This window comes from Anopheles bellator, chromosome 2 (assembly GCF_943735745.2).
Source record: "Anopheles bellator chromosome 2, idAnoBellAS_SP24_06.2, whole genome shotgun sequence".
Classification (NCBI taxonomy): Eukaryota; Metazoa; Arthropoda; class Insecta; order Diptera; family Culicidae; genus Anopheles; species Anopheles bellator.
This window is the reverse complement of record NC_071286.1, coordinates 18,337,496-18,361,978: the sequence shown is the minus strand read 5'-3', so window position 1 is coordinate 18,361,978 and position 24,483 is coordinate 18,337,496. Positions and strand designations below refer to the sequence as shown.

The window sequence follows — 24,483 nt, the reverse complement described above, 5'->3', positions numbered from 1 at the left end:
ATAGTGTAACTTAAGATTTAATAAACAAATGCTGCCATTGGTGCTCATCCTGGCCAATCAGGATTCTTCACGGTATGATGGAACCTGATGGAACATCACAGCAACGATTTTTGCGCACATGCGCCGTCTAGCGAAAGCTCGGGATGTAAAACTCGTAACACATTGAGGCAATTTAAAGTGATTTTCGAACTGATTATCAAATAGTTTATGTTTTTTGTATTTAATTATCTTTCTTTATCATACATAAAACATGTGACATGGTTTAAGTAAAGTATTTATTATTGATAAATTCTCAGTTCGTTGGGACGATCTAATCATAGCACAACTAAGCTTACTTGTTCGCTTCGTAGAGTGTAATGTGGTTTTGTTTTTGTTCAATATCATTAAACTTTGTTCACGAATGTGCATCTTAACGGAAAACGTTTGGCGAACAGTTTCGAAACTTGCGCGTCAATTCAATTCACCCACAGCACACACTGCAGACTGCCAGCACAGCTGACAGCACGTCGCTTTTCGCCGTTTCGCCGTGCACTATTGTGACAGGCCAGCGAACAACATAACGCGATTTGTGTGTCATTTTTCCAGCTGGGAAGTATTGTTTTTTTTTGCTGGCTGGTGGTCTGTCTCGGTCTCGGTCCGGTGCGTTTTGATGTGTGGTGTGTGATTTGTTTTGAAGTTCTTGCTACTTTACATATGATTTTGATACCCAACATATTTTCTCGCCCTGGCTAGGACGCCAAGTTAACGTTGTTGCGGCGGAGGAAGCCAGCTCAGCCCCAAGCATGCGGACCGCGTAACGGAATCGCGTGAAGAAGGGTTCATTGTGCGTAGTAGCCCCGTCGCAGGATGGCGGACGCGGACTGGAAGCGGCGAGTCGGAATTGATATCAACTTCAGCTCGGACGAGGACAACGATGGCAGCGACGGTGGCGGGACGAGCTCCGGGTGAGTTTGCAGCCGAAGGTGGGCTGGCCGTCGAACATAAAATTGCTGTCGGACGCCGAAAAAAGCAAACATACGGAACCGGCTCACCGATTCAATTGGCAGAGATAATTGCTAAACAAACACCCGAGTGAGGAGCGAGCCGTGGTGAATGGAATGAAACCGGGCTCGGCTGTTTCGGTGCCAAATGTGCGTGATGGAACGCAACAGAAGGGGAAAATCAGTGACGCTACCCTCCCATCCCTTCGCGGAAGGTTGAGGATTCGGTTTCGTGCCACGGTTAGCATAATGAGTCGGCAATTCGATCGTTGCTACGGATCGTCACCGGTTCGCCGTTGGACTTTGTAACGGCAGTGCGTTCCATTTCACACAATGAAACAAAAAATGTACTCGTCAGCAAACTTCATCAAAGTGCCATCGGTAGCAGTAGGGCGGCGGCGGGGTCTGCAGGTGACTCTGTCGATCGATGTTATTTACCCCGCCAATTAGCAAATTCCGATGGGGTCGGAAAACGGGCGACACACTGTCGCCTCGCCGTTTGCGAATCGGTGTTCCATCACAGTCGTGTGATAGTGTCTCATAGGTGATCGTGCCCGTGATCGTGATCTTATCATAGGCTAGTGAAAAGTAGAAAAAGGTCAGTTCCTGCGAGGGGCGCAATCCGTGGACCACTTCAGGGCGCAGCATTAAGCGAGCTCTGATTTCCAAGCCACCGCCTCGCAGGTACGATGGCCCCCGTGGATTCGATATCAGTTCGCACGCAAGCCCATCAACCTCACACCGCAACCGACGGTGGTCGGGATTGGAGTCTATATTGTGTAATTAATGATAAGAACGATGGATGAGCACACACTATCTTTTTGTGTTGGAAGTCGTTTCCGCGTGAACAGCCGATAAAGTGACACGATGGACACGTGTTGGCACGCGAACCGCATTCAATGGCGGTTGGTAAAGATTCTCTGGTTTTTTGGTCAGTTGCATGTTGAATAATGCACATAATCAAACAAGTTGCCACAACTATTCGTCAACTGGTGGCGCAGTAGTGTAACCATTAAATATGCGCGGCACGTTCCACATCACACGCTTTGGTGGCTCTTTGACGCAATTTAGGAGCTCACTTTCCATCTGAAATGGGCGTCAGAACGCGTGAATGTGATGCGTTTCTTCGGGGGCCTGAGATCGGATTACCTCGACGTCACACGACACCGGTAACGGTTACGTTCCGACCACGAGCCCGTAGTGTGTGTACAATGTGATAAGGGTTCATCATAGAGTGTGCGGAAGAGCAGAAAAAGTGTTTCGCTTTCAAAAACACACGGATCCCTTTTTAATCCGTTAAAGCAATGGACATTATTCATCGCGGGGAAACGCGAGGGAATTCCTTGCGTTCTGTGGGTGCCTTGGACCGCGCGAACAGCGTGAACCCATGTTGGCGGCTGACCCGTTGAAGTGCGTGAAATATTTTTTTACCACCCCCGATGTTCGCAAAATACAATTGATCGTTAGGTAAGGTCCGACGAACGGGCCGCGGGGGGCGGTCCGCGGCCGGCGGTGTGGGAATTACGACGCCGTGCTCTGATGATAAGATAAGAGTGTCTCGGTCGGCATTTTGAATGACCGTGCTCGAGAGTGGCGAAACAGTTCAGTTCGGATCGATGAGGGGCCATCAGGTTTCTTAGGAGTTTTTAATTTTTTGTCGCTCGAAGCGGAAGTGTGGCGTCGGCCATTTGGAACTTTAGTGCCAACACGAATCGTCTCATGAATCAAAAGGTCATTCTCTTGCCCTTCGTTTAGTAAGAACACCAGCAGCAACAACAACGAGACCACCGCGCTACAGTTTCGTGACGACGATTTTACGGACTCTACCGAATCGCAGGAGCTGGAAGAAACCCTTCGCGCATCGTCCATCGACGAGGTGCTCAATCAGTGGGCCGACCAGTATGGGAGTACCCCACCTCGGACACGCATAAAGAACAAATACCGGAGCAGCAAGCAAAGGATGTAAGTATTATCCCTGCGGCAGAGCTGAAAACGGGGATCCCCACGTGTTGTAGGACCGCCACGGCTAAAGGAAAGAAGCAAACGACAAAGATTGAGATTGCGCCCTGTCCAGTGTTGCCAAATCAGCACCGTCGCAGGTGGTTGCTTCACGCGGCGTGATTTGAAGTTTTTGGATCTTTTGCCACTCACACACCAGCAAGTATTGCTGTTCCGTAGCGGGCCCCAGATGAAACCGAAATTGCATTCTGTTTGATTAGGGTTAGATCAACTGCTTTGCGCTTCTTATCGTTACTTTAATCACACCGATATCGGTGTTGGTGTTATAGGCAAACGTTTGTACATTCGCAATTTTTTTTTCCTTTATCAACCGGTTTCGGTTACCGATGAGCTTTCCCTTAATCTAAGCAAGACACTGGTTGGCTGGAGCTTGGAAATCGATATGTTTTTCTCCTTTTTTAGCCAGTGACTAATTTAGCATTGAGCAATAGACGTTTGTCGTTTGATTATTTCCGGACCATCATTTAGGGTTGAATGCTGCAATAAAACTTTCGCCCTCTTTTTGCTTTGCGCAGGGAAGGAACGGTTAAGATGCGTACGGGAGGGCGATTGGCGCGACCACGCGCTGATCGCAGAAATACCGTCGACTGTGCGATACTGAATCAGATGATAATGGAACCAGCTACCGGCGAGGATAAGGTACGCAGCGACAAACGTTCTACGCAGCTGCTCCGGGATTCGGAGCGTGACATGAAAATGTCTGCCGCCGCAACCATTCTGCCGATGCGCACGTCCGGGAACTATGGTGCCGCCTCGCAGTACGCACCTTCTGTTATCAACTCCCAGTTAACTACACCAGCGGCAGTGGCGCCCAGCGCAGTCCAAGTATCGGGTCAACAGGCGACGATGTATATGAAGGAAGAGCGTGCCGACAGTATGCCGTTGTCGGGCGTAACTGGCGGCGTCCAGGCGCCACCGACGCTGATCGAATCGTGCAACCGGTTCATGAGTGTCGCATCCCGCCCGGTTGGATGCCGTATATCTGCTCCGCCGGCCGCTGCGTACCGCGATATCATCTTCGCTAGTCAGCAAGCTACGGTGTGCGGGGCTGCCGTGTCATTTGCCACGGCTGCTGGTACACGGACCGTTGATGCGATTCCCCAGAATCGGATACAATTTCACGAAACGTTTTCGGATCTGATTAAGCTGGGCAGCGTCGATAAGGAGCGAGCGGCTCGCTCGGGCATCCCATCCAACGAGGAACGCCTCTGGCAGACGCAAGTGAATGATCTGATCTGGCTCGAGCTGCAGGCTTGGCATGCGGATCGCTCGATCGAGCAGCAGGATCGGCTTCTGTGTCAGGCGCGCCAGGAAATCGGCGAACTGTTGGATGAGATTATGAACTTTCGCTTTCAACGTAAGCTATCACGGAGGACTAGCGAAATCAGCATGGTCACCGATAGTGGTTTTGGTTCGTCTGGCGCTACGACTGCATCTTCCGCTGGCAACGTGAATTCTGATGTATTTTGCTTCGGATGCCTTTCGATGTACTGCAAAGATTGCCTCGACATGCAGACGGCCGCCTTGCGTCAGGTGGAGGACCTACTAATGCGCCTTGAATCGAAAGAGTGCCTTTTCCCGTCGTCCCGTGCGATGGGCCTCGCGTTCCCGGTGTACCAGAGTGAGCGGTTCGTCAATCGCGTAAAGGCAATGTGTTTGTGGTACAACATGACCCGACAGCATCGTATGACGCTGCTCATCCTCGGCAAGCTGTTGGCACGGCTGCAGGGCCCGTTGAGGAAGGAATCTTCCATCAAGTGGCCAATTATGGAGCAGAACCCAGAAAGTTCGTCGTCCTCATCGGTACACGAGGAAGGTTCCAATGGTGGTTCGTCTGGTTTGGAGTCGGCGAGCAACTCGTCGAAGCGAGTGCAGTTTATGGACAACGGGTGTAGCAGTGGTGGTGATGGTAGTGCAACGGAAAGTGTCAACAGTGACGAAACCGACTTCTCCGATCTATCCTACAAACGGCATGCATCGTTTCCCGGTGATACGGAGTACGGTCGGTACATGAACAGCTTCAACTTCTACAATGTCCAAACACTGACGGAAATGGCTTCACAGTCGCAAAACATGGGAAACGCTTTATACCGGTAAGCTAACGAAAGGGTGACAACGTGATGCAATAGAAAGTTTTGCGTAGGCTAATTTGAATATGTTCGGAAATTCGTTTCGCAATCTGAAGGCCTTTTTTAACCGCTCTTTTTATCGATTTGTTTCAGAAAATACATTGAAAACGTACTAAAGACTCGCGGACTGGGCAAATCGTTAACTTTTCTTCATCGGCTGCATAATGTGGTGTTACGGAAGGCACAGTTAACACTGGAAAACCCGGCAAAGTTGCAAGAAGATGATAGTTTGTTCGACGAAGCGGACGTACCATGTATCGAGCCTCCTCTAGAGCGCGAACAAGAACTTGAACTTCGACGCTACGGGGCGTGGAGCACCGAAGCAAAGGAGCTCAATCTTCCGTCGTACGTGTCTGCGTTCCTTTTTCTCTCGCTAATTCCGCTAGAGGTGATACACGAGTTTCTAAAGATGCGCCTGGAGACGAGTCCCAAGCAACCGAACCCGCTAAGTCTCGAGCAACACATCAAGGAGCTGAAGGAGGGTCTGACACTGGCGATGATACACCGGGAGCGCTTTCAGAAGCACGTCAACACGGCACTGTACGATCGGGAGCAGGAACTGGACAAGTATATGCACGAAATGGAACTGTTTGATGGGACGGTGAGAAAAATTTTCGAACTCTATCTCGACATGGCCGAACAGTGGATCTTGTACACGGTGCCCGAGAGTCACCAGAAGGCAGCCCTAGATGAGGAGTGGCGCTTCACGAAGCTTATCTGTCCGATGATTCCTCGTCAGCATGGCCCAGCGGCCAAGCGTTACTGCAGCATCGTGGAACGCATTCTCGAGCGTACCGGCAGCGAAATGATGCGCCAGTTGAAGGAACTGATAGAGCGCAGTCAGCGTATCGAGATATCGACGGTCGATAAGAAGTGGCAATTCTTCGCCATCTGCCGCGAAACGCAGCAAATGTTTACGTGTTCTCGCGAGAAAACGCTCAAAACGATGGCCTTTGCAAAGACACTGTTTCGTGAGCTCGAGCACGCGGACTTTCATCGCGATCACTGCGAGGACGATTGCGATGGCGAAAGCGGTGTTGGTGGTGGTTCGAACGGCGAGGATGAGCTGGACGGGGTAGTGCTACGTGGACGGTCTAGATGTCCACTGTCGTTGGTGGTGATCAGCAACAGTCCAGTGTGTTCCGAGGTGGCGGAAAGTTTACAAATCTTAAAACGGAATGCGCTACTGCTGCGCAACAAGTTGTCGGCCGTGATCGAAGAACTTCAGTTGCTTTGCTCACACACGAACATGGAGGAATTCGACGAGACCGATCGGGTAGGGGCTTTGACGCGTGTACGAGAGATTCTTCACCAGGGTTACAAATTTGGGTTTGAGTACCACAAAGACGTGGCACGCTTGTACGAGACGAAGCTGGATAATTGCCGGGACACCGAATCCGAGCTGATGCTCGCGAAGGCAATCATCCAGTTCGCGAAGCTGTGGATGAACTTTGTGATGGAATGGTGCGAACGAGGGCGCGGCCTGCGACCGCGGTGGGCCAATCAGGGGCTAGAGTTCCTGATTGCAGCTTGCGATCCACTTTGTACCAGCCACCTAACGAATGAGGAGTTCAATGATTTGAAACTCAAGATGGATGCCTGTATTTCGCACGTAATCGGCAACGTACGGGAACCGGAACGCATTCGCAAATCGCCACGATCGCGTAAATCATCACCTTCCCCAACGGTCGCCACAACCGGGCGTGCTTCGATTCCCACGATCAACCTCCCGTCGAAAACGTTCCACAACCAGATGAGCCTGCGTGAGGATGGTGTCACACTGCGTTCGAACAGTCCTATTGATCCCACCGATGTGATGTTCCGTAAGCAAACGTCCTATGACAGTGGCAACGATGTGAAGCTTCGTGTGCCAAGTTCTGCTTCGGCATCGGCATCTCCGACGGCATCGTTGGGTGGTGAAAGTTGCGTGCACGGAACACGTCCACTGCGGCAGCTACGGATACGCGATGCAGTCAATCAGCTAGACTGCGAGCTGGACGATTGGTTGCGGGAACGCAACCTTATCGGCAACGTGAAGGAGATGAACTACCACAGCAAAACGTTGAACCGTGCCAGAAGCGTCAATTTTAGTTGGCATCGTGGCATCAAGATTGGTCAGGGGCGGTTTGGCAAGGTGTACACTGCGGTCAACAATTCGACCGGTGAGCTTATGGCGATGAAGGAGATCGCTATCCAACCGGGTGAAACGGCCGCCATCCGGAAGGTGGCGGAAGAGTTAAAAATTTTCGAAGGCATCAACCACAAGCACCTGGTTAAGTATTACGGTGTGGAAGTGCATCGGGTAAGTTAATTATTATCGGATTGAATCTGAGGTATAATTTCACTAAGGTACAATTTCAATTTGAATACCTACAGGAAGAGTTGTTGATCTTCATGGAACTATGTCCGGAGGGTACACTGGAGAGTTTGGTCGAATTGAACGGAGGGCTCCCGGAACCGCAAGCTCGGCGCTACACCCATCAACTATTGTCAGCTGTGGCCGAGCTGCATCGTAACGGGGTTGTACACCGTGACATCAAGACAGCCAACATATTCCTGCATAAAGACGGAAACTGCCTGAAGCTGGGCGATTTTGGATCAGCCGTTCAGATACAGGCCCATACCACGATGGTTGGTGAGCTGAAAGGATACGTTGGAACGCAGGGTAAGGCCCACTAATTTAGAGATTTTTGATACGTGCCGGATATCAATGTTGTTTTGTTTGATTTACAGCCTACATGGCACCGGAAGTGTTTACCAGAACCAACACCGAGGGTCATGGGCGTGCGGCCGACATCTGGTCCGTCGGATGTGTCGTGATAGAAATGTGCTCAGGAAAAGTAAGTATTGAAATTCATTCCGTTTTTTCTGCCCGGCAATGGTTGCGGATACTTTGTTACTAATCCTAAATCAATATTCTTCTTTCGCAGCGGCCTTGGCATCAGTTTGATTCAAACTTTCAGATTATGTTCAAGGTGGGTATGGGTGAATCGCCAGAGATTCCCTCGAACCTTTCAGAAGAAGGCATGGATTTCGTCAACATTTGCCTGCAGCATGACCCGAAGGATAGGCAAAAGGCCGACGAATTGTTGCAGCAGAGTTTCTGCAAGGTATGATTGTGCAAGGATGAATTTCAGCGTTAAACAGAATGGTTTGTGATATGATGTTTCTGAATACTTCCAGATCACCTACGTTGACACGGATGCCATTAACAAAAAGTTGCTTGGGACATTCCGTCGAAATCTTAGGTCTACTTCCTCCTCCGACACTAAAATGTAGAAGGGCCAGAGGACACCCACGTTATACAAACTCCCCACCAGGGCGATTCGACTAGGATTAAATGGCCAGTGCTTAATGTTTACAAGATGGACAGTGTTTAGAGAATAATGTATTTTACCAGACGATAAAGGCACATTGAAGGTATGCGCCAAGCGTGATTATTATTAACGTTCCCACAGCATCGATACCTCTCCACCATCGAGTCCACAAGTAGCTGTAGTAGTAACGCATCTATAAGGACGCCATTAATGATGAGTGCAAAACAGCTTATCGGTAAACGGGTTTCTTAAAGAAAATCGATTATGCCCTGTACACTAAATACTTACTGTAACACACCCGCACGCCTAGTGTACGTGCTCTTACCTCGTACTCGTATTCGTTCTATGTATGACTGCAGCGACAAATGTGTTGTGTTGTATTAAAAATACACCGATGTATTATGTAAACTAAAAATAATGTGGCAGTGTATAAAACAAAACGTCCGAAAACAGATTCTTTCCTGTAATTGCGGAAATCTTGGCATTTGGGGATAATTCAAACGTCTATGGTTGTTTTATTCGGTTTCACTAAGTTATACACGTACCTTGCACCGATTCCGGTTGTTCGCAGCCGGCAGCGGCCTCCAAATCTGCGATATGTTGGCCCATAACGTATTCCAAGCGCGTAGATGCCAGATAGCACAACGACGCTTTGTTACACAAGCTTTGTTCGATAGGCTCGATGGTGGCTCAAAGCACTATGATAATAAGATTTGTGAAGCCTTTCGCTTCTATGTAAAGCAATCACTAACAGTAATATTGATTAACCAGTTATTTGTCTTCGTAGATGTTTGGTTTCAGCTATGCTGCCTTGCGACTAGTGGCGCTGATTCACCAAAAACAAAACGAAACAATTGCTACATAGCAATACATAGAATATACATTCGACAAACAGTAACATGTTGCTTTTGCTATCAAAAGCAATACTCGTTGGGTTTCGGCGAGTGGTACTACTGATAAACGTCTCGATAGCCCTTTACCGATTTTCTAGTTACCGCGTGGTAATAATTCGCTATCTGCGCGCGGTATCGTTTTGTGATGGCTGACGCCTCCCCGTGCTCGTTCCCGGCCACCGATGGGATTATGAGCTGGATCGTGGGCGTACGCTTATGCAATACTTTCTCAAGAATGTGACTTGTGTAGAGATACGCCCGAGGGCGCTGTTTGAGGAGCGTTTTCGAGTGATTTTTACAACTCGAATATGATATGTTTCTGATGCTGGAGTGTAGTGCGTCCAAAGTCCGCCGCTCATTCGTGGCTATAGGATGGCTCCGCACACACATACAGACGACAACTACGCCATCCTGAACAATGCTAATGTTTTGTAGAATATTGTTGTTTGCACGATTTTGTGTCGAACTTTTACACATTGTTTCTCCTCATTTACGCGCGTCTTTCAAACCTCAACCTTTTCTAAAGGTGTCCTTTTCGAACTATGCATAAATTGTCATTTAAAGCATGCACCTTGCTTGGGCTACATCGATTCACGATATGCTGGAGATGACTTTCTAAAGGCCATCGAAGGATTAGCGATACAGTTTACAATGGATAGTTGGTTACAATAGATCTACTAGCACGCCCTGTCACTGTTGTACAGTTTCTTCACGCCTAATGATTATTGGACAAGATATACTGTGCGGGCGTTCATCGGACTCGCGCGAGGTTTGGTCCTCGTGAGAGTGATGCACTCGGCAATTTGGTGTGTCTTAATTTAGAAATGTTCATAGGAACGCAATGAATCAAACTAGCACGCCAATATGTGTGAGTAAAATGATCGTTGCTAGTAAGCGCAGTTATTTATCTCAACCGCCGATATCCTTGTGCAATGCACTCAACAGAAACTAATTTAAGCTTATATTATTCGTCTAAAGTAACAGCTGCAACAAGACAAAACGATTCGTAGACATCAAATGCCATTTTTATGCAAGTTTAACTAGACAGTTATTACCTCTGGCAATTAACTTTCGAACCATCTTTAAATGCATGTACGTTGAAACTTAAAGAATATCATTAAATGTGAGCTCAATACAGTCGGCTAGTTTCACAACAATTCACAAATGATGGTTCAGTTTTTGAAACTTTAGTTTAACAACACAATGAAACTTGCTATAAATAATGTTGCCTTCATGTGAAAAGAGCTTAAAGCTTTCTACGATAATATCCCGTCGTTTTAACGGTGGGCGCTTTTTCAAATAGATTTTAACTTTTAAACATTAACAACATCGTGGTATACGTTCAGAACAAGTGATGCAAACACAACCTATCAATAGTGCTTTTACTGCAACCCAATACACAATGTCACTCATTTTAATCGGCCCTGTTTTTATGGCGTTTTACTGATATGTTTGGTAAAGCGGTAAAATACATATTGCTGCTACACGACCGGGATCCGGTTAGAAAGCTGGCGATTAAGTTTATGCGTGGCCAGCGATGCCCGGATTCAATTGACTAGATCGCTACACCCAAAACTGGAGGTTAACCAATTCCAACACCGAGCACGCTCAATACAGAGAGCCTATTGGTATTAGGGTTACATATTATCAGACTAGGTACTGGGGCATGTCCTCGTGGGTACACGCGATATGTTTCCGTTTCCACTTTTGGTTCCACTTACAGACTAATGATATGTTTTCGTTTCTTCGGTTGCCTCGAACGGCGGTCGTACCGATCCTCCGGGAGGATCGTTACAGTTTGACCCGCGACTCGAGAACAGTTCCACAGACTGTAGATAAAACTGATATGTTTCGTTTACTGATATGTTGTTACCGTTTCTTAGCTATACAAACTTGTGCTTGTTCTGCTTCAGTGAGCTCTGCGGTTCGTGCTTTTCTTTAGTTTTTTTTCGCATATTTCATCCTCATTTAAGGCCACCGACGATATGGGAGAAGTAGAAGAAGTGTCGTTTCCCTGAATCAGAGACGTGGCGTAGTAGGCACTGCAACCAGCCTACGACAGCAGGTCACGCATTGCGTCGAGCGAGTCCTGCAGCGAGCGGGCGAAGCGTGAAGCGCTCGTCTTGTCCGACGTGAAGAAGGCCGACAGGCAGAAGATGATCTCGTTCGGGTGCGGATTGTACGAGGCACCGTAACCGTGCGGCGTCACCGGTCCGTACCCCATAAAGCTGTTCGTGGAGCAGGCGACCTGAGGGAAGGAGCAGTGAAAGTGTTAGGCAGACCCACCACCAGAGATTGCCGTAATCGTAGCAACCACAGCCAAAAGCTTGAGAAGTTTGTTGGCTGCCAGCAAGAACCGGCCCCGTGAAAACCCCCTGGTGCTGCAGTGGCCGTGCAGTAGAAGTGCTTGTGCAGGTGTGTGCGTGGCACGTTGTGCGGGGTGCAAGTGCAGGATCGTGAGGATCGGAATCGATAGTGCGTGTGCAGTGTGCATTGTGCACCATCTTGTGCGCTTCCAACAACGGATGGGCAAATGGGGGGCCCGGAATCCGGCTAAGCAGACCTGACCTGGCTAGTGGAGAGAAGAAAACAGTTAGCAATCTTATAGCACTCATCGGTGAACAGTTCGTTCAGGGTGCCCTCCCGTTCGCGGCACGCCTCCCGCAGCCCCAGCAGGTGAATGTCGATGCCGTAGCCGAGAATGTTCTGCACCATCACTTCGGTCTGGCGCGCCGCGGCACAGCGGAACAGCTCCCTGAGGTGGTCTCTCTGTCGGGTGACGAAAGGAAAAGCATACAATCGGTAAGTGAAGGCTCCAGTCGGCAAACTGGATGGAACTAGAACTTGTTTTGTTTGAATTTTTCGTTTGAGAACGGATCTTGGGATCGGGATCCGGACCAGGGGGGTGCAGTGGGGCGTCGGGACAGAGCGAATTGGTTGCATTGGCCTTACATACACTGTATATACTGAAAGTTACTTTTTTCACATCCGCTGCGGCTTCGGCGCTGTAGTCGTCCTCCTTGTCGCTCTCGAGGGTTACGTTCGGGCCCTCGCCCTGGCACATCGCCTTGGACCACTCCAGCGCTTCCTGGCTCGCGGACCGGATGCAGTCGACCCGCCCCAGCCTGAACCGCCGCGTAGAGGCACTTTCGTACGTGCTAACCAGGTGCCCATAGAGCCTGTGGAGAGCAAGTGAGCGTTTAGTGCCATGGAGCGCTCCCGAATCCCACGCCGATTTGCCATTTACTTGTAGTACGCCAACTGTAGCGCCAGCTGAATGAACACGTCCGGGCTGACCTGGCACGCTTTGATGAAGCTCTTCCCGTACGGCTTGTAGCGATAGACGTAGAAATCTAGATCTTCAATGCGCCTGCGAAACGGGAATACCAATAGAGGGACTCTCAGATAGGTCGGCCCAGGAAGAAGCGGTAGCCATTACTTGCCTGTCGACGGTCCGCGCCACCTCCTGCAGTCGCTGCTGTATTTCGGCCCGTACGATCCACTCCAAACGCTCCGGTGGGGGCAGATGCGATTGTTGCAGCTGCAACTGGCCCGCCTCCTTGGCCGGTGCTTCGTCGATCTTCTTGAGGATACCCTCGAGCAGCTGCACGACGGCGATACCCTCCGACGGCGAGTGCTCGTAGCAGAGACCCCACGTGCCATCGTTGCAAATGATCAGCTGCATCGTCTTGTCGAACCACCGGTTGGCCGTGTTGTAGGCGCTGCCGCCGCCGTGGATCATTTCCTGCGCCATGTTGCTCTCGTCCCGCCCACCGGCGTAGTGTGCCCCGGCCGGTGACCCATTGAAGCCCCGCGCATTGTACGTCAGTGGGAGTGGTTCGTCGATACAGATCAGCACCAGGGCCGTCTCGATCAGTTCGATGTTGCGTGCGTTGCCTTCCTCGAGCAGTAGCATCTCCCTATCGGCAGCCCATTTTGGGCGAGAATCCGCGGTCAGGATACCGACCGGGCCGGCCGGTTCCGGCAGACAGGGTGCCTCGTTCAGGATGTGGAGCAGCTGAGCGGTGAGCTCGTTGTCGTTCAAGCGCCCACGATCACCCGCCTTCACCGGCAGGCAATACATCTGCAGTGGAGTCGGGTGTGCGTAAAAAAAAGTCTCGTCTTCGCCACGGCTATTCAAGGACTCACGTGCTTGCGGCAGCAAATGACGACATGGGCATCGCTCTGCTCACCGCCTGGTGGAAGGTACTGACTGTCGCGCGGATTCCCCGGTCGTCGGCAGGATCCCAGCAGCCGATAGTACTGTGCCATGCACAGTGGCTGGCCCTTCTCGCGAGATGTAGCACGTTCCTGCTTTAGGCCGCCACTGGTAAAGGTAAACACGGTTTGATCATACGAGAACCGCTCATACGAGCTGGACGTAAAGTGGACCTACCCTTCGAGCATTTCCTTGTGATCCATCAGCTGGTCGATGAGCTGCGCCGCGAAGCGGGCCAGATCGTTCACGGTGGTGAATCTGCGCGGTGGCATCACCATGCCGGGGTTCGAGTTGATCGGCAGGGCGAGCGGATTGTCGAGATACATGTCGTTCAGCCAGTAGTGGTACGCCCAGTTGTCCTCGGCGTCGCACCGCTGCTGCAGGTACTCCTGGAGCGACGGTCCGATGGTGGCGCTGAACTGCTTAATGATCGCCTTGGTCCGATCGTGCTGCTGCGGGGTTACTATCGGCTGCAGCACCCGCAGGTACTCGGCCATCGTTTGCTCCAACGTCGGGACGGGCACCTTCGGAAGCATCTGGTGGAAGGTAGCGAAGGACAACACTCAGTACAGGGGCAACAGACCGACAGCTAGTATCTTCTGTTTGCTCAACGCTTTTGCGAAATGAAATCGGTCGTTACGATCTTGGGGTTACCCCGGGTTGGGAAGACTGCAGGGGCTCCATTTCGGCCGCGTGACACTAGCCTTCCGGGCGCTCACCTGGGGGAATCCAAATTCGTCCGTCGCCTCCGATGTCGACAGCCATTTCTTCGGCAACTGCAGTATGGAGTCTTTCCATCCTTGGGAGATGCAATGCGCGTTCGATTCGTGATGTTTCGCGATGTTGCGGATGTCACGAAGTGTATGATCATGATGGATGAAACCGTGCAACGAAATTGACATAGTCGTTGGAAAAGGCAGAGATTGATTATCGTCATTTATTTATGCAACGCGTGCGTGCAGTTTAGGGCAAAAAAAAAAACTACCGAAAGAAAATAATCCCATAAGGCTGTTCCGTTTGTCGTAGGGCCTTTTCATGTTAAACCCAACGAAATGATAGCATCTACCAGAGAGGATGCATGCATGGTGCAATTTCCAATGTACTTCTCGTTTTCGGCCCTACCCTACAGAAGCTGCTCATTCGATTGTAGCGCTTATGGTCGAGCAGTGAAAGAGTTCCACTGCTGTGGCCCGTGTCTGAGTTGTGCTTCTTCATGTGGCCCATCTCCCCCGCCGGTCGGGTGGCCGGGGATGTATCCCGCTGGGTACCACCAACTGACGGATGAAATCGTTGCAGATGACGTGCCTTGAAATTGTTTGCTTTATGAAACGCATCACGGGCGGTCCCGGCGGAGCCGTTTCGGTTTCCCTCCGGTAGTGGAGCGTAGTGGTTTCACCTTGACGAACGAATGAATGAATCTATCACCTTCGTCGCTACCCGGAGGGTGGTTTTTATTTATCTCCGTGGACCACCGCGGGGCGCTGGCCTCCGCCTGGGATTGGCCGTTTCTTTGAAGAGCATTAGAGGATGCCTCCGTTGAATGTAGCTCCGTTTTGGGCCATATTTCGCTATGTTCCGTCAGAAACGGTGTAGGTAAACCGTGGCAGACACTTACTGATCCACCCGAAGGTCGAAGATGAGATGTTGGGAACATGTCGCTGTGCGTATTAATCGCAGCGATAACTTAATTTCACACCATCTTAAGCTGGGTTTTTTTACAGTATTAATATTCATTTTTATGATAGTTTTGGTTTTGGTATATATTTTCTTGCGCTTGGTGCACGTGAAAGACGCTGTCTAAACTATGAACAAAATCAGTTTTAATCTGTTCTCTCCATTGATTGGGCGGACTTCCTGTATAGTCTAAAAGCATCGCACCAGCGTATGTAATGAAACACAATCCTGCTAAAACCAAAAGTTAGTGCGAACTGTGTGGCAAGGTCTTCCGGTTCGTCTGTCCATTTTAGTTCCCAAGTGGCGCAGTTATGTGGGTTTTTTTGTATGCTTCTTGCAGCATCAAAGTTTGTCTGCGTGAGGAAACTTCGTTAGGTTAAAGCTCGCTGATGGGGATGTGGCATGTTATAGGGTGATTGAATTTTCTCTCCCCGATAGCCCTCTGGTAATGGGGTTTGATCCGCCTGGGATTTCTTTATTACGGTTAGCCCAATGACAGCCGCACGAAGCAAGCCCTTCAAATGCAGCGAGAAAAGATGGAAAAGTTTTACCACCAATGCTGTGCACCGTGCCTTGAAAGCAACCTCTCGAGCCTCACATTGTAAAATCTCACATGGCCCCCTCCCATGGGTGGCCACTTTTTATTTCGTCGACGTGTACTATCAGCTTTAATCTGTTTCCGGTGCGGAGCGGGCCCCTTGAAACGGTTCTGCAGCGTGGCCACAGACTGCTCGCCGCCTTTTCGATGGGAGAGTCAGTATCCGGGCTGCGAACCGGGCGCATTCAAGGATACTCGAGCAATTTCTGGGATCTGTACTTCTGAAGAAACCCACCAGCTACCGTACCACCGACAGCAAGGACTTCTCCAGAAGAATGGGACGGGATGTGAACCGGAAGGTATCGAGTTCAACCGGTTTTTCCCTTCTTTTCTTCGTTTATAATTTTTTCCTCCAGCGCAACCTGCCACGATACACGTATTTTTCGGTTGCTTTGGCTCGGCTTTGATTCTGGTCGCCGCATGTCTCGGTTCTGCAATTGTCCGTTTCAAACGAGCAGAAAATGCGGAAATTCGGCCATCGGAAGCGAATTCTGTTTTGTTGAAGGACACCCAATTTAAAGAACACTGCTGGCACTACTGGCCATTCTGTGTGGACTGTGGCGGGGGAAATCGGGGATCGATTGATTCGGATCGGGGTAGTTAAAATGAAGTGCTGCGAAATGCAATTTAGTGAAACGAAACTTATCGCTCGTTCTTTCGAAGTCTCGCAAGAAGGATGCGCCATTATGGTGGCTTTTAGGATTTTACTTCCGCCTCACTGGCGAGTCAACCAAAACGTGAGTTGTGTAAGTTTATTTAACAAAATGTGATAAATCTGTTAATGTTCCGTTTAGAAATCAATTAAGAAGAAATCCTACAATAATTGAATTTTTAATAACAAACAATCTTCTGATTTTTTATTCTTTCGTTAATTTTCAGTTCATAATGGTGGTGTAGTCTTTAAGATAACGTTGCTCCTGCTCGGCCTCTGTGAACCATCGATACGTATTTTCCAGGATAACCGGCTCCACATATTTACCGTTACCCCGTGTTCGATGTACGTTCGCGCAAACGCAAACATCCCCTCGCCTTTTAGCTCATTTACGACACGTGTACGGGCAGGTACGGCAAACGGCACCAGTTGCCCTCAGCCGGGGAAACTGGAATCGTGAAACTGGAGCGCAGTTCTACCCGAGATATCCGATCCAGCGCCGTTGGATGGAATACCTAAATTTGATAGACCATGCCATGCTCCCGGAAGCCGTCGACCTTTCCTGGCTATTGCCATTTTTCCTCTTCCACGTCGGATAAAGTAATACACTTTCCATCGTGCCTTTCGATTTGGCTTGATGCCAGCAGTTAGTAAGTTGGGCTTCCGTATCATCATTTATGCATGGGCGGCTTTAACTATACTTCACATTTAGGGTAGGTGTTTGATCTTAATTTAACGTTTACGTGTTTTCTTCAAACTTAAAGAAAATTATTTTACTTTTCATCCAAACCTATTGCACTAGCAAGGATCTGGGCTTAAATAAGGGCTTAAGATATTAAAGCACAACGAACGATCTTGGAGCACATAACTTAAAAAAGTTAGCTTCAGGCATGTTATTTTCTCTCGAATGGCTCCGACGCAACCAGATATAATTTGTGCTGTTTAAAGGAGCTGTGAGCGCCTGTTAAAAGCCAGAGTAGATTCCTTCTTTCCCGCCTCGGGGGTGAGGCTGATTACCTGTTCCGGCAACCGCTCGTGGCCGTTAACTCCGTAACCAGGTCGGGCCAGGGGTTGTATTTCATTGATGTAGATGTTGTTTATGCCGTCGATGTAGTTCGGGCATAGGGGTTTACAAGTTGCCCGAGGAGATCGTTCTTTCTTTAATGTTTTCCGTGAAGCGAGATGCGTAGGCAAGCTTTAAGACCGATGTACTACCATGAAAGCATAGCATTATTTAGTTGATGAAGTGATAAAGGATTCCCAAATTAGTTATTTCAGGGCAGCATCACAAATATAATAGTTTTATTTGCGTTAAAACATTAAAAAACATTCCACTGAAGTATCTTAAACAATATTCCAAAGTTATTTAAAAAATAAAATCTCGCATTATATCAGAATTTCGAAATTTTAAATCTCGCACTTTTCGCCCGTTTTTACCAAACGAGTGGTAGCTCTGACAATTTACTGGTACTGTAGTATCAAAACACTCAACATTAGTTACGATCCAGACGTAAAGGAAGAACCCAAAATTCCACTCCTCCGCTGCGATGGTTAGCAGAACGAAACCTCGCCAGCTCCGGATATAAGAAAGTAAGTTTTTCATTGGCATCCCATTTTTCTTGTGCCCTTTCGAAGAAGATACACGAACGGGAATTCGCTTTTCACGCATTTTTTTTCTGCCAGCTGCGGAGTACTTGCCACGTGCCCTGCAGCACTGTAGCCAATGTAAGGATTCCATTAGAGTTAATTAAGATATTGTTGCCCGAAGACGCGGCCACACGAAGGTAGGTTTTACTGCCAGCTCGTAGCACGTACATACTTTCACGTCTGTCAGCATCCGTGTTTCGCTTTCATGTTGCTGTCGGGACTCCGACCCACCACCAACGATGGGTGGACCAACGAAATAAATCATGGAGTGGTCGTAACGCGCTGCCGACCTCGTTTGAAACAGTTTCATTGCGCTTCCGGGATAATGGTTGTGTTGTTTCATCTGTCTTAATGATGGCACAGTGTCTAGTTCCACTGCTAACCGATTGATGATCATCCAGCTCGCGAGGTGATCGATTTTTCACAAACCGGTAATACGTTTGGAGGTACCATTTTTAACGGAATATAAATTATCGGTTGCAAGGATTTTATTTAAGTTGAGCACAAACGATGGGCAAGGGCTTGATGCGGACTATTCATTTGTATTTATGTTGGGCTTTACAGTTCTCTAGCCCTTGAATATGTTTATGTTTATGCTGCTCAAAGAAAAGCTTTAAACATTTAAATCTGTCGTTTTGCCGTTCTGCCTTAACCAGCGGCTAACCAGATCGAGTAATAATTCGGTGCGCGGCGGTTTAGTTAGCGAAAAAAGCCAACCGTGTCCAATTAAAAATCATGCATGACAGTAAATTCAATTAGCTGGGCGGTGTTAAAAATGATTTCCTTCCACCCTGTCGACCGATGAGGATAGACTGTCCTATGGCTGGAGTTGCTGGCGTCGGGCACCTCGGACCTTAGATTCCCGTAGGGATGGCGACGAGCTAAACCCAACAAACCTAATGGCGTTAATAGAACCGAACCGTGTTAAATGTAATTCAATTTTCACACACATACACGCACACCACCATAGGATCACATCGCAGGATGGTGACTAGCGCTGCCATTGCCCGGGACAAACATCCCGACAGAGGTGAGCGATGCAAGCTACGTAGTGCTATAAATTGGATAATGAAGATGGGAGACAGTTTTTTAGAATCTGAAGGATACTTAAAGGTGCGTCAGTCTTTTTAGAAACTAGTTTAGTTTGACGCAATTTTTCTATGCACCTAGGGTAAAATTACTTTAAGTGTATTGGAGGTTTACGTTGAAAACTGACCCCCGAACGATGTTCCGCATGAGTCACGCGCTTGTAGGTGTGGTTGGAGATGAGATTACAACAAAAACTTCATCTCCCAACCGACTTCCTGGGACATTACCACCCCAATAATTATGCGTAGAAATTGGCGTGTGGTCCCGTCGGGCGTTTTTTGGCAGTGGCACTACATCGCAAGCGACAGTCGGGGACCTTCCTCTTGACTTCTACACGGTGCCATAATTACAATAAGATAATCAGCCGTCCGCACGACGAATCGAAGCATTTCAAATGCGCTCCCCTATTGCTCCTTATCTGGCTGGTGGCGTGGCGGACGCCACGTGCCAGCAGAAGGGTGTGCCCATTGTTGTGTGCCCCATTGTTTATCGTTATCCTGTTGCCGCGTTTGCACGGCCGGAACACTAATGGTGTGACACAATCGGATTTGTTCCGTTCGCTTGTTTCGAAGGGGTTAAGCATTGGCGTGAGTGTGGCCTAACAACCTCGCCACGAAACCGAGCGAACCGAACGGACACGTGTCGCCAATTGTGGCGATATGCAAGCGGCTATGATCGATTGGTTTCGGTTTGTTGCTGCCGCTGCTGTTGTTGGTATTGTCCGAACCGAATTACTAACCTTAATTGTGCCGCTGGAACGAACCCAACCGGAAGGCCGCAGCACCGCTTCTAATTAAACTCCAATTTATAGTTATTTATCTTTATTTAACGATGCCGTGGCGCGATGCGGTGAGGCATCCGTTTTTTGGCGGTCCTTTTCCTGCCTGCAAAAAAACGGAAGCTGGCAGAATGGTCGGGCTCGAAAGGTTTCCCCTGTTTCGTTTTAATTTATTCATATCCAGAGGCAGCAAGTGGCTTGGACATTTGACTTCCTTCAACGAATCGAGTTTAACTCTTGCACAGTATTTTCTCCTTATTTGAATGTGCCCATGAACGGGGAGCTGGTGACACCGACAGAGCACCAAAAAGGATTAATGAGAATGGTGAACGTTTTGAGAAAGTTTGCACAGTTTTAATCGCAATCTGCAACGTCAGATAATTATCCATACAAAGCAGTTAAGATTTTTTGACGAATAAGATGTTTTGTGTTCTGTCATCTTCATGAGAAGACACATCCAAATGTGAGTAAATGTGAATTAGGTAGGTTGGGAGATGAAATTCGAAGAGCAAGTAAAAGTATAAAAATCCATCATCGCACAGTAGCACTTTCATGTTGAACTAAATATATTTATTTCAGTTTATTACCATCGCCGTATTACATTGTCCTTCTGGCCACACTGTCTTAGTACAACTCTCGCTTTTCGTCGGAGTTTTCTCAGTGCTTCTGCTGCCATTTGCCATCTGCCCAGATTATGCTCGAAATTGTACTCTCCCTCGCTCTGCGTCTCTTTCTCCCTCTCTCTACCTACGTCTCTCTGTCTCTCTGCTGCGCCCGACAGTGTTCCGTTTATGTATGTCGGTAAACCTGACCGTGTTTGAAATCGATTCAACCATTAAATACAACTATCATCAATAGAAGTGTCTCAATTTGTTAGTTTCTGTGTTTGCTGTCGCTACGGCTCACTAAGAATACTTGATATGCTTTCGGTTTGCTTTCGAGAACGGATTTCATTGATATGTTTACTGTGTGCATCTATTGTTTTGCTCAGGTTTTTCTAGAACGTGACTAGCATTCTGCTGCATTATACGGTGCTTAATTTTGTTACTTTAATTGTTACTTTTTCCCCTTTTCCACTCGCCAGTCTTGGTAAAACAAAGTTGTGGCATTTCGTTTGATGCTGTGCTGTAACAATGTCTCTTTTTACTATTGTTTTGTGTTTTTGGGAAAACAAACCTGTTGATGATGGTGTAGAGTATTGAAGTTGATGAGGGGGTTTTCTTTACATACTTTTTTTTCTGTCGGTGCTTAAACTATGCTTCTCAGTTTTGATACACATTTGTTTCCTTCCATGTAAGTTCTGGGGGTTGCTTGACTCTCGTCCGCTGGTTCCGATACTGGTGTATAGTGTAATATTTGTATATTTCATTGATTCTCATACCCTTTCCTGTGCTGTGGATGAACAGTGTCAGTTCTGTTCGTTTGCTTATCGTCGATAATTGCTAAAATTGGGAGCGAGCGAATGGTGGGTCGATATGTATCTCCATACTTACTCAAACGGTTTTACTTATACATTTTGTTTTCTACTTTGTTGCAACGTTTACATTTCCTTCTTGCTGTCTGGTTCATTTGGTTTTGTAAACTTCCTACCGTCCGGTCGCCGTTCTCTGGCGACCAAACGAACATTGTTCAAGCATACACGATACGGCAACGGAACAAGTTTTGTGTGATATATTCATTAAGAGCCCCATTTGGTAGAAGGTTAGCGCATTCGCCAAAGCGCAAAACTACACGGCAACTGATTGCTGCAAATTGATTACACGTTTTATATTATGCTTAAATTATTTGCTACATGATTCGCAACGGAAACCACCGGCGCCGACAGGTTACATATGTTGGCTGGCCGTTGGAGAAAAAATAACTAGCTTGGTTCCTTACCACTCTTAAATGTATAACATTGAAATTAGTTTAACCATCTCCTCGCGAGATGCTAGGTCACAATGAGAGCGTTAGTAATTTAGCTTGAGGATAGTCTGTAACCTTTACAATCCGATTCGAACTCAATGGTAGTTTGAACTGTTGGTTGAGTTGAGTGAATTGGTCTACATTCCTTTCCAGTATAGCGTTCAAACTAAATTACACATTTCGCACAGTACATTCTTTTTGTTACACTAACAGTTTTCACATTCGCCAAACCAGTCTGGATATCGGCTGGAAGTAAAGTATTACACATTGCCCGGCACCGCTTTTCGGGGGCTGCACACAAGCGTTGTGAAGCAGCGAACCACCCAGCTAACGATTTCATATTTGCATAGATAGTTTTATGTTTTTGCGTCAAACTCTAACGAGATATGTACAGAGCGTGAAGGATAAGGTGTTTCGTCGTATAACTTCGCACACACTACGCACTTGTCCGTAAAACGAAATGAAACTATTAGGTAGATGGTCAACAATAGAACTAACCTTGACAGCGTGTTTAAAACATGCATGTGGAAATTAATCACTTTACAGGTCCTGATGATGGTTGATAGTCGAATGTAACAGTTTACTGACGAAAATACTGTTCCTGTTTCAATCTGTTCCTACTATTGAAAGCTGCACGAAAGTAGTCTAACATCTTGGGAAAATTTTGTTTAATAGAAACAAAATAATAACCAATCCATCAGTTAAAGCTCAATGTGCTGAGAAGTTTGGGGATTCCGCACAGACTATTTGTTTTCATTTCACTATACATATTAACTAGAACTTTGCATGCTAACAAGTGTCGTTTTTTCTCTCTTTTGGTTCGTCACTACAAACTACATATAATGCTGGGGGGATATAGGTCTGTCTTCTGTTACTGGTACTCACTTGGATTTGCTTTTAATATCGTTAATCTTAGAGTATTTTTAATACTTTTCCTCCTTGCCGGCTGTTTTGTCGGGAGCTGGCTCACCAACATCCAGCTCACTCTTACTGATACTGATAACGCACATACAACGATACAGATTTTGCAGATTATGCCAGCAGTTACATCTCCAGTTCACGGCTATTCGTTACTCCGAATGATTGAACGATAACACTTGAAGAACATCTATTTGTGTGCTGTGTTACTCTCGATTCAGTGTACAGATGGATGTTGTGTCTCATACTTCGCTCTTGTTATGTGTTGCTAGAAGCTTTTGTTAGGATACCACGGATTATGTAAGGTGCAACGGGCAAATTATGCCCGTTTAAAACAGGAGCCAATGAAGGGTCAGACGGCGCAGCTGAACCAACTGTGACTCATTCCGCTTGTAGGAACCGAAACGACTGCTAACGAATTAAAAACTCTTTTTCAATTCTGCTCAAGTTTTGCAGTTTTTGTTGATCAACAGCTAGGCACAGTTTTTCGTTTCGTTTTGGGTTTGAATGATTTTACCAATCATACTTCACTAAGTTGCAGTAAAATGAAAGTACGGCCGAGAAAAGATGGTTCCGAGCTACCTAGTCTGCTCTCTGCTTCTTTCGATGTACATATTGCTTTTCATGTGGAATGTCTAACGTGAGATTGGTTGGTTACTGCTAATGCTACTACGATTTAAATTTTTAATTTCCATCTATCTAATGCGCGTGCTCGATGCTCGTATTCTACGGCCGGAAACGTCTCTCGGAACCGATCGTAAACTTTCGTTGCCTGGGTGTTGTGTACAGTACTATAAATGGGACGATAGAGTAATAGATTGCTTGTCAGATCAACTAGGCACGGCCAGATCGTCTGCTTGCTAAGGATTATAATTTTGTGCGCTTCAACATACTATACAGAAAGATATGGTGGCGTAGTGCTAGTGAGATATAGTGGGGAGACAACAACAACTTCCCGGACGTTTCCGGCCTCTCGAGGTTTCGAATTATGGTACATGGCTCCTGTTTCTTTTCGAAATCCGTCCTCAACACAATGCACGAGTCCCAAACGCCCACCTTCGTCGGTCGGTCCTGCAGTTCCTGCATCCTGCACAGCGACGCATAGTAGCGACCTTTGCCGTCCGTAGGTTCACTTAAAAAACTAGCATTAATTGTGTTGATTAGTGTGAGTCCCGGGCAGCAGTTTCGTGGATGGAATGGTTCCAATCGCGGCAGAAACCAGCCCGGCATAATATGTACAAATAATATGTTTCAACTTGAGTAGCAATATACGACACTTAGGTGCTTCTGAGAGGGCACGCGATTTAACGGGGGCATATGGAAAAGAAGACGCCCTTGCTCTAATTTAGTCACGCGTATGTTAGCTTGGAGTGTCTTGGAGAGTGAGATAAAAAAAACGCAGCTATGAGATTTTTATCCACTTTTCTTTTACACGGGCATAATGGTTTGAACAAAACGAAGAAATGGATTCCAACTGCTTCTCAGCCGGAAACCGACGACATTTGCCAATCGATCTGCGTTCCGTTTTCGTTTTTGATACGTCATTGTTGGACTTTAGCCAGTCTTCCAGAGGATTGATTAGTACGTTTCGGTCTCTCTTGTATATACTCAGTGGTTTGGTTTGCTCAATCTACTTTCGCTAATTGTTTTCTCTCCTTCCCCAAA

The 24,483-nt window shown here is 47.6% G+C and overlaps 2 protein-coding genes across 2 annotated transcripts in view; one reads left to right on the top strand and one right to left on the bottom strand.

Moving 5' to 3' along the window:
- The first annotated feature begins 846 nt into the window (after positions 1–846).
- Positions 847–8,813, top strand: LOC131208771 (mitogen-activated protein kinase kinase kinase 4). Its single transcript, XM_058201655.1, has 10 exons — positions 847–925; positions 2,228–2,237; positions 2,748–2,942; positions 3,515–3,803; positions 3,840–5,092; positions 5,222–7,430; positions 7,505–7,793; positions 7,862–7,968; positions 8,059–8,238; positions 8,312–8,813. The coding sequence occupies exons 1-10, from the start codon at positions 847–849 to the stop codon at positions 8,405–8,407; spliced, it is 4,707 nt and encodes a 1,568-aa protein (XP_058057638.1). The 3' UTR covers positions 8,408–8,813.
- A 2,578-nt stretch (positions 8,814–11,391) lies between these two features.
- Positions 11,392–24,483, bottom strand: part of LOC131208774 (choline O-acetyltransferase) — a 28,993-nt gene continuing 15,901 nt past the window's right edge. Inside the window, exons 2-9 of the mRNA XM_058201659.1 lie at positions 14,277–14,356; positions 13,735–14,093; positions 13,488–13,665; positions 12,782–13,422; positions 12,586–12,708; positions 12,295–12,517; positions 11,907–12,107; positions 11,392–11,586 (exon numbers count right to left, since the gene is read on the bottom strand). Coding sequence (XP_058057642.1) covers positions 11,392–11,586; positions 11,907–12,107; positions 12,295–12,517; positions 12,586–12,708; positions 12,782–13,422; positions 13,488–13,665; positions 13,735–14,093 — 1,920 coding nt within the window. The 5' untranslated portion in view covers positions 14,277–14,356. The remainder of the gene's footprint in view (positions 11,587–11,906; positions 12,108–12,294; positions 12,518–12,585; positions 12,709–12,781; positions 13,423–13,487; positions 13,666–13,734; positions 14,094–14,276; positions 14,357–24,483) is intronic.